At 26.2% G+C, this 21,476-nt stretch overlaps 1 protein-coding gene across 4 annotated transcripts in view; it reads right to left on the bottom strand.

Moving 5' to 3' along the window:
* LOC107452018 (carbonic anhydrase-related protein 10) overlaps positions 1-21,476 on the bottom strand; it is a 476,626-nt gene that overhangs the window by 419,062 nt on the left and 36,088 nt on the right. For 2 of the 4 annotated variants that reach the window (XR_001585143.5, XM_016068290.4), the window contains exon 1: positions 19,840-20,634. The exons of the other annotated variants lie outside the window; for them this stretch is intronic. Coding sequence is in view for 1 of the 2 variants with exons in the window: in XM_016068290.4 (XP_015923776.3) it covers positions 19,840-19,912 (73 nt within the window). In the remaining variant the exon portion in view is untranslated. Of the gene's footprint in view, positions 1-19,839; positions 20,635-21,476 lie in introns of those variants that run through there. 4 annotated transcript variants of the gene reach the window in all.

Below are 21,476 nucleotides of genomic sequence, written 5' to 3'. Positions count from 1 at the left end.
AGCGCAATCATGGGGTGCAAAATGTATAAGTTTTTTTATCACATTATGGATCATTTTTGACAAAAATTTCAAGCTAATACCACAAAACACTCAAATAATTTTTATTTACTGCCTGCTCAGTGGGTAGGAATTTATTTACAACATCGAGATAATCAAAGAAAATAAACAAAGTTACCTTTATATTTCAAAGACTTTATCGTGGTCTTTTTGGTTTTACTCCCACTTTCTAGCTCCATTTACTTGAATGTTTAGCGTTTTCCTTTCTCAAAAGGTAAAAAGTTTCATCATAGGTAGTAAATGTATTTTAAAGGGATTTGTTGGACCACTTGAACATGTTGTTGCGTTTTGGAACAAATTCAAAATTTTTGAAATATCTCTCTCCTTAAATATTCCTTTAAAATTGCTTCAAAATCTAAATAATGTAGAACTTGTTCAATAATAATGCTTCTTTTTGTGAAACACAGATCACCAAGTATCAGTGCTCCGACTTGTTCGATATGTTTATCGAAGAGAATGGTCTACCAGATCCCAAAACATCTTATTTGGATTGAATTCTCTAGAATATTTATACTTTATACCTATCAAATCCTGTTTAGTATAAACATTTGTCTTTGGAAGCTACTTAAAATATTCCAAACGCTTTTGCAGCAGAAATTGTATTGTGAAAAGAAAATTTAAAGCATGTTCTTTGCTAAATAGCATCCACCATTTTGAAAAATAAAAATTATACTATTATTAAAAACTAATTTATTTTCAGACGATAAAATTAAATACCTTTCTAACTGTTTCCAAACGTTTACAGAAGTCGTAAAAAATGTTTGATAAACGTTTGCAAACGATTTATATTATAGATGTATTTTAAATGAAACATTCCTGATTATTTTTGATCACATTAGTATGTTTCCAATCACAATCTTGCAAAAACTACAAGGAAATTGCAGAAATATATTATGCAGATACATGAGTGTACTCATGCATTTTATGCTTATGAGGACAAGTTTTCTTTTTACTACAGTGTAAGTAGAAAATTTTATGTTTCAAATAGTGCCATTTTCCCAATCGTCTTTTAAATCTTAAGTTATCACTTGCTAATAAGGTTTACAAATTGATATCTTTTACATAATGGTAAATATAAACAATAAAAGAATCACTTAGTTCAAAGAAAAACATTTATTTAAAAGGTTTATGAAAAGGTCTTTTAAAAAGGCTTATGAAATTCAAAATAATAATCGATTTGTATCATAATCGACAAAATGAATATTTTTAAGCATTCAAACTATTTTTGCATTTCACATAATGTGCTTTGTGGAACATTCAGCTTGCACAATTTTTGATTCGCTTTTAAAAACATTCCTTTTACAAAAATCCCATTAATAGATTACTATCGTTTTGTTTTTCAAAACATAAAACAGTAATATAATTTTTAAAAAAGAAATATGTTGTACTCAAAGTCATACATTATATTGGGTGCAATTACGTAAAAGAAATTCCTTTGGTTTATAATAATTTTATTGTTCGTAGGATTTACTTCAAAGTTGGTTAGTTTAAAGCCCCATTATATTTCCCAAAAGACAGCTTTCCTCACATGCTGTCATGTACTTCACTCGTATTTTTTGAAAATAGGATTATCATAATTTAAGAGATTAGTAAAATATTCTAATGTTATGAATAGTATCGATTTCATATATTTAATAAAATTTAAATGATTGGTAGTGATTAAATGATAATGTAAATAATGTATAATAAAATTCCTAATGTAATTAAAATATTTAAAAAAATATGATACTATCCTTATTATTTATTTATTAGTAATTTAGACCATTGTTTTACCTAATGCAGAAGCCTCTTTAAAAAATTTCACTCATGAAAACAATATTTCTTTGAATTACAACAAACTTTTAATGCAATTTTATCTTTATGATTTAACTTATTGTTGTAAAAATCCAACTATTGAACAATCTTTTTCTACAATATCAATCTGTGTTCATTTGAATCAAAATCACAACCCTATTGTTTTAATTTAAGTGTTGCATAATCCCTATTTAACATCAGTGCTAACATTAGACTAAGTTTCAATAAGGTAAAATATTTTTGACTATTACAAAAAAATTTTGGGCTGCATTAATTTCTTTCTCTCTCTTAAATTTTTGTTGAATCCCCAAATTTAACTCACCACAGTCGACAATCAAAAATTACTATAATTAACAATTTCCTCCTGGTCGTATCACTTTCATTCGACCGTAAAAAGACCTTTTTTCCTCAATACCTATAGTAAGTATCGTTGTATCAACCTTAATATATTTAGTGCACATTAAAAAACCCCGACTAACATAAAAGTAGTACCTATTTCTAAAATTATCTAAGCATGAATAACATCAATAATGACATGGCAATTTTTTACACTTCTCAAATATGAATAAGTACTGTTCTTCCATTAATTTAACTTTTTAATACGAGATTTACTTTTTATTTTAATTTGTGTTCATTACCTAAATTAATTGCTTGCAATTCTCGAAAAAAATATAGTTAGATAACATTTTAATTCCGCCGTGTTTTCCAACGTATGTACAGCAAATATGGTGAGGATTGATTACGAATTGATTTGTATTAAGTGCATACACACAGACATATAAACACACAGACATATAAAGATTTCAACGGGTTTTTTTTCACTATAAGAACCATCAAAAGCTTGACTTCATATGTATTGAAAATGGAATACAGATATTAAGTTTCTCGGTGAGTTAATTGTGGAATATTATATTTTTCTTATATTGAACTTGTAAAATTACATTAGTAATAGAAAAATTGTGTATTCTCACACAAGTACGTAAGATCTGTTCAGCACAATTACCACAGATAACACAGTTCTCTACAGAGTTTGCGCAGAAATCTAGCCACGTCATGAAACGTGCAGAATGCTACTTTGGTTTACCTAGTATATTTCACCCTTTTTAATAAAAAAGCTAAAAAAATATAAAAACATAATACAAATTCTGTTTGGAACCTATACTGTCTATATTGAAAAAAACTTGAAAGATATAATTTCAAGAAAAAACATACAATTACATGTCTTAAAATCAGACTGTAACGTGACATGATCTGCATCTTTTATGTAAATATAATGGTGTTCAGTGCATTATTAATATTTTATAACTGCATTATTTGAATTAGCCGTTCAATAAGTAATGAGGGAGAGCTCCGAAAATTTAATATCAAAAACAATAAATTTCCTATCTATAAAATGTCTGGAAGCTAAGCCAATCCTATCAAACAAAGCCAATTTGATGCAACTCTTTGTTCTCTGAGAACATGAACGAACGTATATTCCCATTTAGGTCGTTAGGCTAACAGAACAAACAAAATAAACTCGTCCAGGTTAAACTCTCAATTCGTTATTCCACTCACCACTTTGACGCATTACCGTTCGCAAAATGGGAGGAAAGACTGTTTCCTATTTACACTATCCTATTTATTTCAGGCTCAAGGAAAAATGAAAATGTAACCAATAATCTCGAGAACGCCCTGCTTTCAGCTTAAACTTCATCGGGTGTCGAGCCCTAGGGAATTGGCTTGTTTCCAGCCATAAATAGAAGTCGTAAACCCCCTTCTCAGTGCGCGTGACTCGAAGTGGGGAGATTTTAGGAAAACGGGATATCCTGGTCTGATAGCTATCTATCCTAAGACAGGGCGATCGTAATTCAGCAGAAACTATACTCGCAAATATTTAACCTTTTCCTTCGAAATTTTTATGACTCTTTTCTACCATCACGAAACACTGAATGGACTTGTAAGTTGAAGGGTTGCCTGCTCATAAATATTATCGGCGTTTGACGTGATGAAATTGAGGCAGATGCTCGTTTTCCCGGAAGCTCTAACACGTCTTCTCCACTTTCATCATCTGTCGTCAAGATTAGCACTATGTGTTTAAATGCACGTGATATACCACTAAAAGGTTAAAAAAAAGCAGTGTATGTGGCGTGGAAGTTATAAATTAAAATAATTATTATTTCCCGTTTATCCAGAGATTGTTTTGAGCTAAAGTTATATTTTAAGAAATGTCTGTCTCCATATTAAACCCTAATATCGGTAACTTGAACAATAATAACGTTAAAATTTGCTGCAATATTAATGAATTTGCAAGTTGTGAACAATGTTTAAGTTGAATCTAGAAAACGGCTCAATATTAAACCATAATACCGGAATCTTGATCAATAAAACCTTTAAAATTTTTTTCACTGTCTCGATAAAGTGTTAAGTTGAACAACGTTCACCTTTAAGTTGAATCCATTAACCCATTAGGTACTTTTTTAATGGCTGGCAGCAAGCGATAAGTCGCCAAAAAATGTAGACCTCCGCCAACTTTTTTGTTTTATTTTTTATTAGATTTATTTTCATTTCAATTATTTCTGAACACATAAGAATTAAATAAAATAGGTGAATTTTCTTGTACTCGGCTATTTTAAATGTACCACACATTATGCACAAAAGCCTCTGTTATGGGAACGTTTAATTTTTTTTCAGCCTCACATTTGCTTAATGTTACCTCTAATAATATATAACTAAGCCCTGATAACCATGATAACCTAATAATAAGATTTATAAAATCAAAAAATATTGAAAGTTTTTAAATAATATAAAAACAGGGCCAAATTACATAAATTTGTGATTTCTTTCAATGTTCATATTTAAATAGAATTCTTACGAGTTAAGAAGAATAAAATAGAATTTTTTTAATGGGAAAACGTAAAGGTTTTCTTCGGGACTCATTCTATTATCTCATGAAATAGAATTCGTAATAAATATAAATATGTTTATAGAAATCATTTTCGTAATGCTATACTACTCTTACTAAATTAGTAATTTTCTTAATTCATTTTGGCGAGAATAAGCTATAATTACGGTAGAGAAAAGTAAGATATTTCAAATTAAGCATTTTTATGTTAGAAATTGTGGACCATTTCATTCAGCATCGATGTGTTGCATATCACCAGAAGTCTATGAGGATCTCCTGCAGAAGTATTGGTCGCAAGGGCTCACAATCGGCACATGAGTCAATCCGTGCAGGAGGCTATTGGGCCTACAAACGAACACCTCTCAAATGACAATTTACTGGAAGGATGAGTTGGCACAAACAGTCAAAACAATAACGAATCAAGCAAAATTCGCTTATTTTGTTTTGCCCAAAACATATCAATTCCGTTAAAGATGTGGTCGATATTGCTAATTATGTGGTTAATTATTATTACGGTGATCTTTAACATTGTATTGCGTCTTCATCTTAACATTTTTCTTGTTTCAGGAAGATTGCCCACGTGCTGGATGTCATGGATATTCGAATCGACAACACGCAGTAGAGTTTTGCAGAAGACGCAACACTGATATATATTATATATATATTATATATATATATATATATATATATATATATATATATATATATATATATATATATATATGAGCGACAAGGGAGAAAGCAACGCACGCCAACAAAATGCATAAGATTGTGAAAAGCGTGCTGTATGGTTCAGGCATCAACCATTAATCGTAATTCCCAAAAACCCGAAACGAGATGTAAAAACTTTATACGCGATTTTCCAAAAATCAAAAATCAATTATCTTTTTTGGGCCTTTGGATTGCAAAAAATTACTCGATTTTGATGTTGCTTTGGAACTTAGTAGATAATCAATGCGATTATGAAAAATTTCTTTTTTTTTCTTTATGTACGCTTAAATGGCAAAATAATTTAATTTTGTTATCGATTTTCTTTAAATAGCCGATATTTTGTTACTAAAAATGACAATTTTTCAGATTTGTCTTGATTTGTCTATGTCATTCAGACTTATTCCTTAATTTTTGGTCACATCAATTTCACAGTATGGAAATCAAGCTATGCCCCGTCCATCAGTGCTCGGCGTACACTGCCGTCTCCACCTTATATATTAATATAATTATAATAATTTTATGTTAATAGAATAATATGCAATATGTTAATATGTTATTATAAATTTAAAATGTACTGAAAGGTGACGAAATAAAACAGTGAAATAATTTTATAAATTATTCTTACATTCTACTGAAATAAAAGGTTAAAAATAAGGATTAAAATGAACCTCTAAACCAAAAAAAAAAGAATTTTAAGCAAATAGTGTAGATTTTGAAAAGAAATTTTTTAAACATATTTCTAGAACTCTCAATTTATAGTCAAATTCTTATACATTTGGATAAAAAATATTTTTACAAAATATGCAAGTTTTTGTATCAACTAGTTAGTTTTCTCTAAAATGAGTATCATAAAAAGTAAAGTTTTGCTGAAAATGCGTAGTATATAAGGCATATAATAATAAATCTCATTTTCAAGGCATTAACACATTATCTACTTAAAGGCACATAATTTTTCCTTTTTAATTATTTTAGAAAGTTTCAGCAATTTTTTGTCCTGATTTTTTGTGGAGAAATGTTGGAGAGGTCCTTTTGAAACAAATTCAAAACTCGCATCATATTTGATGAAATAAAATATGATAAAAAAGCTGTTTATGTTTGAAATTAAAAACAAGATGAAAAGAAAATACATAAAAAACTAAACATATTCAAAACACTTATAAATTTAATGAAGAGTCATATAAGGCAACTTAACATTATTTTTTTATTAAATGCAGGTTAAAATAATTCATTTTATTTATTTTTTCCATAAAATATTCTTTTTGCATGCTTTAAATGTAAGAATTATATTTTCGTAAGTCTAAAAAATTTGAAGTTGTTTTTAAAATGTCTTTTAAAGAGACCCTTCCATTTAGCAATTTAGATTTTTTTTCCAACCCTGGCTTAAAAGTCTTTTTTAGCGTTCGAAATAATTTTCGTATTTTGTAATACTGATACTTTAAAACTAGTCGATTTATTTAACGCATCTGCATTCTTTTCAATATTTTAACTTATGCATTCAGTTAATCTTTTTTTTTTCAATTCTACTGCGTTTTCTAATTCTATTGTCTCAGTGACACAACGCCTTATGTATTGATTTATTGATGCTTTTCATCACTTTTTCAAACTTAATTCCTTAACTGTAATCGATCAGAGGTTTCCAAACCGATAGCGGTTGATTAACACTCATTGTGCAAAAGATCTTCCGAACTTCCAGGTCAAAAATACTTAGGTTAATTTTTTCATATGGTGCCTTACCCACGAAGTAGAACATTTCGTTCCCACTAACATTCCTTCCCTTACCATTTCTATTTTTCTCTTTCAGATCTTGAATTTTTTTTAAAAAAATCAAATACGCAAAACAGTCCAATGTAATTGTAATAATACTTATTTCTGTTTTATTAATTTTTGCCTGCTAACGTTTAGTCGTTTTTCAAACATTTTCTTTTTATAACCTCGAAATTATTTAAAAAAAAGTTACTAGATTGATCTACGTAGAGGTATATATCACAGCAATACTTATTTATTTGATGTTTAATTGTTTGAATAATCATAATACATTACAGCGTAATAATTAGCATAATTGCATAAATATTGGAAATTTAGTTTTGGACTTCATATGTTAGGGGTGGAACGTTTTTTCTAACCCCTCCACAGTAATGCCATTCATAGAATCGAAAAAAAAAGTTAAAAACGGCATCCTTTTCTTCCTTCCGACGTTTAATAGTTTTTAAATACTTAAAAAAAAATTCGTTATTTTCTGTCACTCAAATAATAAATAAACAGTTTAATAAACTAAAAAGTATATATTTAGAGCCACTGAAATATAACCACTACAATGTAAAAAAGTAAGGAATGGGATGGAATGTCTATATTAAAATAGGCGAATCGCTTAAGTAACAAGACTGAAACGGGAAGGGACCGAAATAACAATGGAACAAACATGGCAACGGGACAGAAATGACGAGACCGAAATCACCATCTCTTCACTGGTGCAATTAAGGTAATCTGGGCAAACATACGGCATAAGAGAATTATAATATGCAGCAGAAGAAGTCAACGTTTTTTTTTATTAAAAATATAAAGCAAATTAACCTGTTGCTTACGGCGCTTAGCATGAGTAAGCCATTCTGGTCCACTTATTGTACCAGCCGTAAGCAAAAGGTAAATATCATTAATTTAAAGCAAAAATAATGTTTTGCATCCCGTAGCTGCTATTTTACGCTTAATATACTCGAAAGTGCACATCGTTTTTAGGAATGTGGCTTTTCCCCGCTGCCCTGATGAAAAATATATAAAACTAACTAAAGACACCGTGAGGAGATTGAAACAACAAAAATATGTAAAAAATGAATAATTCACCAAAAAATTTAATATACTGCTAATATTGGGAAAGAAACCAAGTCGGGAGCTGCTTAGAAATTGTCTTGAGATTTAGCTGCACAGAAAAGCCTGTCGTCAACTTATTCATTACCCAGCCCATTTTTTGTTACGCGAAATAAAATAAAAAGTTAATCCCTTTAGAGTTCCCTACTATTTGAACTTTGCCTCACTTTTGACTGGGAGACGTCGCCTGATATAAAAGAGCACTTGCAATTTCTAAATCGAAAGTGTTTTAGACACTTTGAGTTTATAACTCTCTTATATATTGCTGGTGGCATATACAAATCCTTTAAACTATATTTAAAAATATACCACTCAACATAAAAATCCTCTTAAATACACGTTTCATTTAATTAATACAGGTACGTTTGTCAATGTTAATTCGAAGCAGGAAAATAAATAAATGTGCCATTTAGTTTCCTGCTCCAAATTTAAAATATTTATTCACGTTTTGCATATTTTTTGTCTCGGGGAATACTTGATGATACAAATCGAATTGTCGAGCTCTAGCACAATGAAGAAAAAGTTATCAATTTAAACAAGAGAGTATAACAGCTATATTTAAATCCGTTTGAATGGTTGGATAACAGATTTAATGTTTTGCTTCTTTAAACAGAAATGTAACTAAGAACATCGAAAAAACGATTCTTCGATAACAAATTTATCGTTCTTAATTAATGATAGGACATGATAATGATAGGAAAAGCTAATATATTTGTTTTATGAAAAACTTGAAAAAGAAACATGTGAAAATCTTCCTTACCTTTTTATTGTAAGTGAAAATTATAATTTTCTGAATTAAATTGGAATTATTAAAGATTCACATGAAAATATTATAAACGCTACATACTACATTTACTATATTTAGGATAACTAAATTAAGTCATTATAAAATTTTGCTATCTTTTTAAATTTATGCTTTACAGGACTCAAATATTTCATTTTGTAAAAATAAATTCAGCAAAATTGACTGAGCGAATGTAGGGAAATGAAATTTTAAACGGTTATTTTTTCGTTTAATTCATTGCACTTAATTTTCCTATTATTTTTTAAATTAATTGTAATTTAATACCAGCAGTAATTCCATATTAGTTCCTTGTAATCTAATGCTTAATACTAATTAAATGAATTAAAAAAATTCTTAAACAACAATATGTTTTTAAAAAAGCAATTAACGTAGATTTCAGTATATTGCAGGGCATACTTTTTAATTTACTGTTAGTAATTATTTTTTAAGCATCTATTTTCATACAAAAACAAAGTAAGTATATAAATAATTATTTTTAAACCGATATTATCAAAACTATTCCTTAAAGAAAGTAATTTAAATCTGCGTAAGTTACAAGATAATCATGAACGTCACTCTTATTTTATCCAAACTTAAACTATTACGATATTAGCCATTTATCGCTACTTAATCAAATATTTATAAGTTAAACCTCAATAGTCGAAGGTATGAAATTAATTTCATTTTAGATTGATAATTGAAATCTGATGTAGTGCCCGAATACTTCCCTAGGCTACCTGAAACTTCGATAATGAAATTTATTTTCCAAATGAGAATACCTTCAATAAATCCCATCTGCTTAAGAAACTTTACTGGAATCGTAGCTAAATACTTTCCATGATTAATTTATAACACCGTTTCTATTTTGAAATTATTCAGTTTTGATTAATTCTTGTATATTACTCCACCATGGAATATTGATAAGGGAAAAATAAAGGTTAATTCAACTTCGCTAATTCCGCATTAACTTTAAATCAGTTGCTTCAAATTAAAGAAAATCTGCACTAAATGTGAATTTACTGTTTCTGAAGTTGCGTACTGCTCTGGACACATAAGGATATAAAATGTAAGAGGGATAAAAATTACATATTGGATATTTTAAAGCTTTCTAAAATTATTACAATATTTAAAAATATACCCCTTATTAAATTTATAAAATAAACTCGAAAAAAAGTGTTATAAAAATGTTAAAAATAATGTTTGTAATATCTTTTCCATTTTAAAATTAATCAGTTTTAACTTCTTCGTGTATTTTTTTCTGCCATGGAATGAAAAATAAAATTGTATGGTGGTTTTCGCTTATTGCTGTTAAATTCTTTATTTGCTATAAATTCAAGAAAACCCACACATTTTAATTCTAAAACACATATTATCTTATTATTTTCATGAAAATAAGGGAATATGAAATAAAAGATTAAAAAAACGAGTAGGCGTTTTTTGATATTAAAATAATACAAGATATAAATTCAAATTCTTAAGTCAAAAATATTAAACAGGAGGTAGGAAAAATAAATAACCATTACTACACTAATTCAAATTGGAACAGCGCACAAGGCAGCTAAAACCAAATTCAAATTATATAAAATAGTAACAATATAAAATTACTTAAAAATGATTTTAAAAATTTTTTTAATAATATTGTAAAAATAATATTAACATAAAAATGTGTGTTTACAGAGCAGCACTTCATCAGGGGACATATTATCTTATTATTTTCATGAAAATAAGGGAATATGAAATAAAAGATTAAAAAAACGAGTAGGCTTTCTTGATATTAAAATAATACAAGATAGCAAGTCGCAATGTATATCTGAGAATCTTGAATCTTACATTTTCCGGGGCATTTTTAATACGGATGTTAAAAATGAAGGTGATCCGATCAAATTTATAAATTTTTTTCGAACTAATATTTGAATTATTGCCCCTTGTTGTTTTATTTGTCTCTTAATTCCTCCATCATATAGTAATGCGGAAAAAAACCCATTCTCATTCTATTGTAAACTTCTCTCAATGTTACAATATTTTAAACCATATCCAAAATTAAATCAAAAATAATGAAACTGTTTCTAACTTCTATTTTATTTCTTCAAACTTAAGTAATTCCCTTTTTACTAAAAGCTTTTTTAAAAAATGATACTTTGCAACAACAAAATATAGCAAAATAATAAAAGCTATATATACTTGAAGATCTTTATTTTCTTAATATGTCAGTATTATTCAAAGCATAGTTAACTCAGTAGAAGGTTTTTAGGTAAGCGAAGATAGCTCCTTTGAGATACTAATATTTTATTCTACATATTTACATTTATATACAAGTTGGTTTGATTTGCAAGAAACATCATCACAGCAGGTGATGGGAGAAAGTACTGACAGGCTGTCATGTGCGTGCTGGTATTTATACAATTCTAATGTGATGACGTCAGAACTCTTATCTCAGTTCACTTCAAAAGTAAGTAAAAACACAATTGATTAAAGACAAACATAACAATATGAAATAAACTTGATTTTACGATGAGCGGCGAACCTATCACCACAGTTTCTATTCAAATTAAACATTTGGCGTGGATCGGAAACCGAGGTCTTTTTCATAAATTTATTTTCTGGCGCTCTAATAATGAGTAAAAGTATATTTCAGTATTTTTTAAATATAAAAAACAGTTAAATAGTTACAAAACATCTGTTAAATTCTGGGTAATACATGATTTCTAAAATATAAAATCCAAAAAAAGAATTTTGAAAATATATTTTCTTTAATGTTCACAACATTATCAGTAATTAATTTTATAAATTTAAGAATTTCAATGTGGAATTACTGTTTCTCGTAGATCTCAATAACTGCGAATAAGCGCAAATTTAAAAAAACTATTGTTTGGAAGTGAGCCATGTAAATAAATTTTACCTTTGACATAAACTAATGCCAAATACTGAAAATAGTATGGAAAATATGCTTAAAAAAACTCCGCGTTAAAGGGTAAAAAAAATTAATTTGTTCAAAAATATGTTTAACAAGTATTTTTTCCTTTATATTAAATATTTACTACAGTTATTAGATATTTTAAGGATATAGCAAACTATGCAGTAACAGTGTTTTGAAGCCAGTCATTTACACCTGTATGCATCATTTTCTAATATGCAGTACTTTGAATATGCTTAATTTAATTATTCTTTATTTCTTAATTTTTTAATAAAAAATGTTAAAGAATAGTTTTTGCTTTCATATAGAAATACTACACAAATATAGCACAAATATATGTAACATAAAATAGATTTAACTAATTTTCAGAAGCGTATGCAAACAATTATATTTTAGAAAGTAATTCTTAATATTATTTTTAGGAAAGATAAGAGGAAAAGTTTAATTTTAACTTTATTATTCTACATCCACAACGTTTATTTCAATCAATGAATATAAATCAATAAATCATTATAATTAAGTTATTTTGAATAAAGGTTTTTTGAAGTTACTTTACTTTTCCTCCAAGACATTTTTATCACACTTAATATCTAAATATAACAAATGTGTTTGAGTTTAAATAAAGAATGCTTATATTTGTATTTGAAAATTTAGGAAGTAAGGACAATTTTTAAGTTTTTCTACTATATCCTATAAAGCATCATACATAAATTAAATGTAATTTTGTGGGAAATTGGTAAAGTCAGTACGCTTTATACATAAATTTTACCTTTGAGACATTTGCTGAAAAAAGCTTTGGTATATTTTACACAATAATATTTTACCAACTACCCTTCGGTAAGATTGCTTTGGTATATTTTTCGAAGGATTGACGAAAAAAGTTTTACTATTTAGATTTAGTATAAATATTTCTGTGTATTCCAAGTTTTATAAAGAAGCAAATTTACCATTTAAATTTCAGTAAGAAAGTTTTCGTGCATTTTACGGAATAATGTTTACGTATATTTTACCATTTAGACTTGGGTAAATGTTTCCGTATATTGTACGTAATATTGGCAAAATAAATTTTAATTTGATAAGAATATTTCGATGCATTTTACTTAATATTAACGAAGTAAATTTACTATTTAGATTTAGTAAAAATGCTTTACTGTATTTTACGTATTATTGACCAAGTAAATTTACCATTTAAATTTCGGTGAGAAAGTTTTCGCGCATTTTACGGAATAATGTTTACGTATATTTTACCATTTAGACTTAGGTAAATGTTTCCGTATATTATACGTAATATTGACAAAATAAATGCAACATATTAGTTCGATAAGAATATTTTGATACATTTTACTTAATATTGACAAAGTAAACTTACTACTTAAATTTAATAGAAATGCTTTACTGTTTTTTACGTATTATTGACCAAGTAAATTTAAAATTAAAATTTCGGTAAAAAAAAATTAAGTACATTTTATGTAATAATGGTCAAGTATATCTTACGAAAAAAGCATCAGTATACTATACATATTATTGAATAAATAAATTTACCATTATATTTTGGTGTATTATATGTAATATTGACGAAGTGACTTTGCAATATAAAGCTTTAGTAGAATTTCTATAATTAATAATTATTTATATTGTAAATTATTTCTATAATTATATATATATATATATATATATATATATATATATATATATATATATATATATATATATATATATATATATATATATATATATATATTATTTTTATAATTTTTTGTTTCAGATATTATTTTCAAAAATTGCCAAATAACTAGTTTTTTAAAACAATAATTAGAAATTTCTCTTTTCATTTATATTCAATTCACAATCTATATTTTACGGTATTTCAAAAAGTTTTATAACTTATTTGAAAGTATTTATAAAATAAGGCAGATAAAAATTTATTTACATAGTCCACAAAACGATATGTACGAAAAGTTCTTAAGAAAAATTAATCCTTATGCGTAAATTAGCATATGCGCTAGTTAACAGGAAATTGAACAAAAAATAAGATTTTTAGTGAGACAGTGATAGAAAATTCATGAATTACAATTTTGAAAAAGTCAGATAATACAATGGAAATGGTCCAACAGTTTTACGATTTCGTTTTCTAAACATTTCAACAAAGCAATTATTAATGAAAGTGATAAAATTAGAACTTGGCGAGAATTATCAATTAAAGGATTCTTTTTCAAACTGATTTAATTTGTAATTTAGATTTCGCCTACACATGATTAAATGATCTCAGTTTTGCAATTAAAAATAGAAAAAAGGAACGTTTATTGTATTATTTCATTTATACTGAGATTGAATGAAAATATCTTGGGGGATTAGATTCAAAATAACTCGATTATAAAATTTGGCATTAAATTTATTTCTAAAAATATATTACAAGATGAAACTAAAATATTGTATTAAACGAAAGGTAAATGAGGTACTTAGTGTTTTTTTTCTTTGATTTTGAGAAAAAACAAAAATATTTTTTTTCATCAAATTAAACTATGTTAATTTATTTAACCTTTTTAACATATTACTGAAACCTTTTTGCTTAAGGAAATTAAGAAACATTATAAATTATATTTTACATAGTGGAGCAATACAAAAAAATGAAATTTAATTTTTTTTTTTCAAAATTCTGAGAATTTCAGGAAGTTAATAATTTTATTTCATGAAATAAAATAATAAATTTATCTCATAAAATTGCGCAAAATTATTAACAATACGAGTTTTTGATTAAAAGTATAGCATTCAATATTTATCTGTCACATTGAAATAAAATATGTATTTTAAATCAGTAAGACCTTGATGTCATTTTTAGAGTATCAAAAGAATTATTATATTATGCTTGAATTTTCCTCTTCTTTTTTTTCCAAAAACAATCTATGTTCTGTAAATTATTTTCTAAGTTTGAAATCTAATTTCTTTATTTAATCTAATATTTCATTTGTGCAATTCCATGCTTTTCAACTTTGGATTTCAATGTCTTACTTTACATTGAAGTCCTTACTTTACATTGAAATGAATTTAATGTGAAAATGAAAGGTAATTTTATCCTTTCCTACATATTTTTAGCTGTGCTTTTTTAAGAAAAAATCAAGCATGATGTGATAAATGTATTAATCTCGTTAGTTGAGCAACAGATTAGAAAAGGTAATTCAGTAATTCTCATGCGTTTTGCTTGTTGGAAAAACGAAAAACATGGCATGATATTAATAGCGTAAGTTGTCTATGCAAAAATTGAAGCTTTCTTCTTTTTGGAAAATGATAAATATTATAAGATGAATGTATTAATCACGTCAACTGAGTAACTAAGAAGAAAAATGGACTTAACGTTACTGCTCGAAAATTTTAGAATAAAAGTAGGATGTGATGGATAAATTAGTAGCGTTAGGTGGATGAAGAAAAAGTAACAATTTCATACGAAATTTGAGACTTTGAGGCTTTTTTAAGAAAAGACAAACATGAGGCAATTAATGTATTAATCGTTTAATGATTCAAAAAAGAAACAGTAACGTACAAAACAATTATAAGTTAATGCTTTCATGCAAAGTCTGAGACCGGCTTGTTAGAATAAAAATGAAAAACATGGTATTCTGAATAAATTAGTAGTGTTAGATTGATAAAAAAGAGAAAATGATGCTATTTTATATAATTTTTTCTCTTTAAATGTGGATCAAATTTCCTACAAAGAAATTCCAAACACTTGTTTGCTGTACGCTAAACCAAACCCAATGCTGAAGCTTGGATAAAATTTCCAATTAAATATTTAAAACTTGAAATAAAAAACACGTGCTTTGACGTTGCTTAAAAAGGGAACCGTTATGATAAATTAAAATTCTTGCTTAGTTAATGAGATTATGCTTTTTTAAACTCTTTATTAAAATTTAATCTTAATACCAATTTTTTACTTAAATTGTTTCTGTTTAATAAGAAGTTTTTAAGCTTCCTTATTTGCTCTTAATAAGACCTTCATTAAACTAGTTTTATTAAACGTAAATTATTATGGGAACATCGTTAAGAAAATAATTTTTGACTTTTACCGAAGTTACATTGATGCATAACAAGCTGAATGTTTATAAGAGTTGTAAAAAGTAAATAATCTGTAAATAGGTATTAATCAACACCATGAAATCATGCAAAAAAAAACAAAGAGATATACCAATACAATTATTTAAGCAAAACAGATTAAAATTTTATTGTTCATTATTATTTCTTCCACTTCCCAGTGTATTTACGTTATTAGATTAAGTAAAACATGTTTTTCGAAGTTCATCAATAAATCAAAATAATTAATAACTATATTCCGTATCTTTTGCCATATTGATACAGTCGATAGTATAGCCAAAAATTGCAATTTTATCCTGTACTCATCTCTTTTGCTAGGCAGCAAAAAATATACAAACGTATAAGCATTCTGATTTTTCAATAGATTAGTATACAAATTAATTACATATATATAAATATACATGTACTCTTATAGGTATGTAAATTTCTTTTTCTATATATATTTGTGTAAAACAAATATTTCAATTCTTATTATATTTCATTTTTTAATTTATTGCGGTTTATTTTATTTATTAGATTAAGATATGTGCAATCAAAAAGAATTTTAGTGTTACAAATGCAGAAAATATGAAAGCAAAAAATAACATGTACTTAGAGAAGTCAACAAATTTGATATATAAAGTTTGATTTTACTTAATAATTAACTTTTTTTGAAAAATCTGCTTAAAATTATATGATTTTGAAACCTAAAGTATTTCAAAACTAAATTATATTAAATAGTCCTCATTTTAAGCATTTAATTAAATAATAAAAACATAAAAATTTAGTTGATTCATTGATTTTAAATTCTTGATGCATTCATTCTAAATTCTTGATTCATTGAATTGAATTCCTACATGAAGCAATTATGTAATGTGAATGTCACATGATAGTTGCATTTCTCGCAAAAAGTTGAAAAATAGGCGTTTTTAGTATTTTTATAAAGTGTTTTGCTTGTTAACAATTTTTAAAAAATATCAGTTCACTTATTATTCTAATATGTATTTGTGGATTAAAAAAAATCATTTAATATAAAATGTCAATAATTCAATTAATAAAATTATTAAAACAATCAATTGATAAATCAATTGAGAAATAATACAAAAACTAATTTATAACCATCGCTGCACAGCACTTTTTGTTAATTATTTTTTTATAATAATTTAAGCACTGAACAGTGCTGGAAATTAATAAAAAATAATTTTAAAAAAAAAGATATAAGTTTAAAAAAAAAATTCTTTTTGAAATTAACGGAAAAAGATTTCTTTTAAAGTATATAATTAAAGTAGTTTTAGTATATTAAAAATGAAACATATTATAAAGACTTTCCATTCGAAAGTTATATTTTAAACAGATTATAAATAAGAAATAAATAAGTAATAGTTAAGAAGAAGTTAAATCAATTATCACAAAATTTTAATTTTTCATCAATGCAAAGTACCGTAATAATTATAAACAGACTGCTTATTAACTATTTTCTAAGAAAAAATGTACTCCTCTAATACGGTAGAAAGAGGAAACGAAATATATGGTATACATTTATATGCAACTCAACACTATGCAATATACTGTTAAAAACTTATTTTAAACATATTTAGAAAACATTTTGATAACACACTTTAGCTAAGTTAAACATGTTATAGTCGATCATTATGCATCATTACACTTTTTTCTAAAAATTTCTTAACGTTTTTAGAAGTAAAATGTTTTACAAATAAATTTTTCATGTTTATGCATTTATAATTCTTTTTTAACAAAACATTTTAACGCTATCTTATTGATAAAGGTTTTCCTGCTTACCTCTTTAATTATTCTTGAAAATACGATGCATTTTTATTGACGAATGAATAAAATTGATTAAATTATTCAATTTTAAAAATAATTATTTTTAAATAAATATTTGTTTTAATATACAATGCATGGTTGCAAAAATGTACAGAACTTAGTGTAATATTAAATTTTCCGGTTTCTACTGCGATTTCGAAAAAAATATTTTATTGGTATCATTTATTATTATGTTATTATATATTGAATTATCTTTAGAAGTTTAGTACAATAATTTAGCACAATATATTTTTTAAACGTTAATGTTTTAATATAATTTAATATGTTGTAATTTTTTAAACATTAATGTTTTGATAATTAAATGTTTTCTAAGAACTTTTATCATCATTTTTCTTAATTTCAAGGGATGCAATCATTTCAGACGTTTAAGAAACAAAATATATAGATATTATCCATTGAGTCATGATTATGATGATTTATATAACAAATTTTGTTAAAAGAAAGAATTAAATTAATTAAAACGAAGAAAAATGGATTTTTTTATAATTTAAATTTCTTTGAAATATCAAAAAGAATACTATGTTTTCCGTACATGATTTAACAAGAAAATATAACATTTTCAAACACAACAAAAAAGAATTAAAACAAATATACCGCTATAAAAAGCATACCAGTTCTTGTACATTTTGTAATTGTAGAACCACGGGGGATTTTTTTCACTGCATATTTATTATATTTATGTATCATTTCCTTTATCATAATGTATAAATTTATAATACATAATTTTATAAAATAAAATAACTATTACAATTTTATAAATTATAATATTTTAATATATAATTTCATTGAATATCAAGAACTGGAATTTAATGTAAAGAGGAAGTGTTTCCCTACATTCCTATAAATGTTGAAGGTTTTCAAATTATGTTTTAACTTTAATTTCAATTTAATTTCAATGCAATTAAGGAATTTTTAATTATTAAAACCTTATGAAAATTGGAATCACAAATTGATTGTATTTAAACATTATAGTAGTGATGTATTACAGCTTATTATGCAAAATATATTTTAGCATATTGCATTTTATAGAGCGCGTCTATTTATTTCTCCACATGAAGTACACAAAACTGATTTAAATTAGCTACTTTTTCATAACATGGCATGAAATGCTTAACAATAAAGATCATATGTTATTATCCTTAAACATGCCTCAAGTATGTATTATAAATAATAAAATGAGAATTTTAATTTATTTTCTACCAAATCTATGATCTATTAATTCACAATATGTGTGGGTTTTTTTATTTTATCTTTTCTGTCAGTATCTATGTCAATGTAACTGTTTATAAATTTTAAAAAAAAATGTCAGTACATTTATTTTTCTTAAAATAATGCAGCCTATGAATTTCCCAAAACTTAAATGAAAAATTCATTTAATGATTTTCACAATATTTAAATTAAAAAAATCTTCTCATGAATTACATGAAACTATATTGTTTAGTTGTTTTCATAATATACATTATCTCACATTATGTTAATTCTTGTAGAAAAAAATATTAGGATTTTTTTTTATACTATTTGTCATTTATAATAAAGTTTTGAAATATTCTTTGCTAACAATTAATGATTGCTTTATTCTTAAAATTGTTTCACTCGTAGCTGCCTCAGGAAAGCGTAATCTTAAAATTTTTAGTACATCTGATATCATAATTTGAGTTTATAGAATTGCAGGTCAATTTACTTGATTTTTAAATTCAAGTTCAATTTAATTTCTGATCCCGTCAGTACAAAAGTATAAGTTATACATAAGTGAATTTGAAGCTAAAATGATTTAAAATAAATTAATATTTGTTTTTACCTTAAATACCTTTGATGCATTTGTGTTAATTATTTTACATATTTTGTGAGTAGACAAAGAATTTAAATGATGCAAATTTAAAAAATAATAATCATAATTTTATATCAAAACATTGTTTTACTTACCAATTGAATTTACAGCTTTAAATGTCCAATTCACGCACAAGAAATATATCAAGATATTTTTTCCCACTGACATGGTTTATTTAATAAGTCAGTTCACTTTAACAGAATCTGTTAATCCTGTCAAACTTGATTTTTTTAATTAATTAACACTTTGAAGTGTACAACCATTTTTCTTGTTCAATTACTGTACAAGCTAATTATATACAACCATAAGTTCTTCTTAATCTTGATGTTATTAGATATAAAATAAAAATGTATTAGATCAATCAAGTTTTAAATTATTTTATGTGCTTATACATGACTTAAGATTGAGAAAGTGTGTACAACGGCGAAAAATGTTAAACTGTTGCATGATTCAACTTTGATTGTTTCATGATTCAATAAATTGAAATCTGTACAGTCGGTAGCTTCATAACTATATGTTGCACGCAATATCCTTTAAATTGTGCAAAAAGTATTTTACAGAATTTTTTTAGGATTCTTCTATATTTAAATATATTCTCTGTCCTACTTTTAAATATGTGTCAATTTTAGATGATTTTTATGATATCCTTTACTACAAATAACAAACCACAAATTTTTCAAATATGTTCTTTATATAAAATATTTCCGGCATAAAAATGTTGGCAAACTTTAACCCCCAAACTTCGAAATAACCTGAGAAACGGGAAATTTTCTTCCGGGAAAAGGAAGTCCCGCGCTCCGGTATGGTTCGGGAACTTGTCCCGCGTAACGCTGCACAAGTCGCCAGGAAAAGACCCTTCACAGCTTGACTCCTGAATAAGGATCGATCCCTGTAGAGTAAGGAGGCCTTCTTTTATACACTGCCGGCTAGTGACGTCATCGATCACAGCGAATGGAAACTTGAATGAACATGATTCTATCTAGGGGTGATTTTGAACTTCGACTGACGACAAACGGAGTTTTGTCCTGCGAAGTGCATGAAAGTTTGAGCGGCATTAATAATTTAACACCACCAATTGAATCAGAATCATAAGTAGGAACGAGTTTGGAATTTTTCGCAAGAAAAGCTTCCAGAGTTTCATTTTCCTATTAGTACAAATATTTGTGCGTAATTATTTTATAACTTAATTTACTAATAAACGAATATATTTTTAATATAAAAATTAGTTTTGGAGAAAGTTAATTTCAGAGATAAAGTTTTTACTTAAAAAGCATCGATTTCATTTCTTTTCGCTTTACAACAAAATGCTTTTGTTGACTTCAGGTTTATTTGACAAGTGTTATACTTTTTTTTTACCTAGACGTTTGCTAGTCTAAGTAAAAAAATTCACTAAATATGAAATTGCTACCATTGATCCCGTTTTATGTTGGAAGTGTTTCCAATTTTTTGCGTTTTAAGAAAGGGAATTCTTCAGCTTTAAATTTATTTGATAGATCTTTCAAACTGAATATAATTATACAGAAAATAATTTATCAGCAAGTTAGAAAACACTTAGTGATATATTAAAAGAAACTTCAGCCCATGTGAAATAGACATTTTAGCATATGCAGTATACAGGAGTATACCGAACCATACCGGAGTATATAGATTACCATATACCGTCAAGCATGTAAGTATTATACCTAACACTGTAAAAAAATTACTTGTACTTGAACACCAAAAATGGTGGCAA

Source organism: Parasteatoda tepidariorum, chromosome 3 (genome assembly GCF_982258835.1).
Source record: "Parasteatoda tepidariorum strain Cologne lab strain chromosome 3, Ptep-v5.0, whole genome shotgun sequence".
Classification (NCBI taxonomy): domain Eukaryota; kingdom Metazoa; phylum Arthropoda; class Arachnida; order Araneae; family Theridiidae; genus Parasteatoda; species Parasteatoda tepidariorum.
Note: the sequence above shows the minus strand (reverse complement) of the source record. Positions and strands in the feature narration are given on the sequence as shown.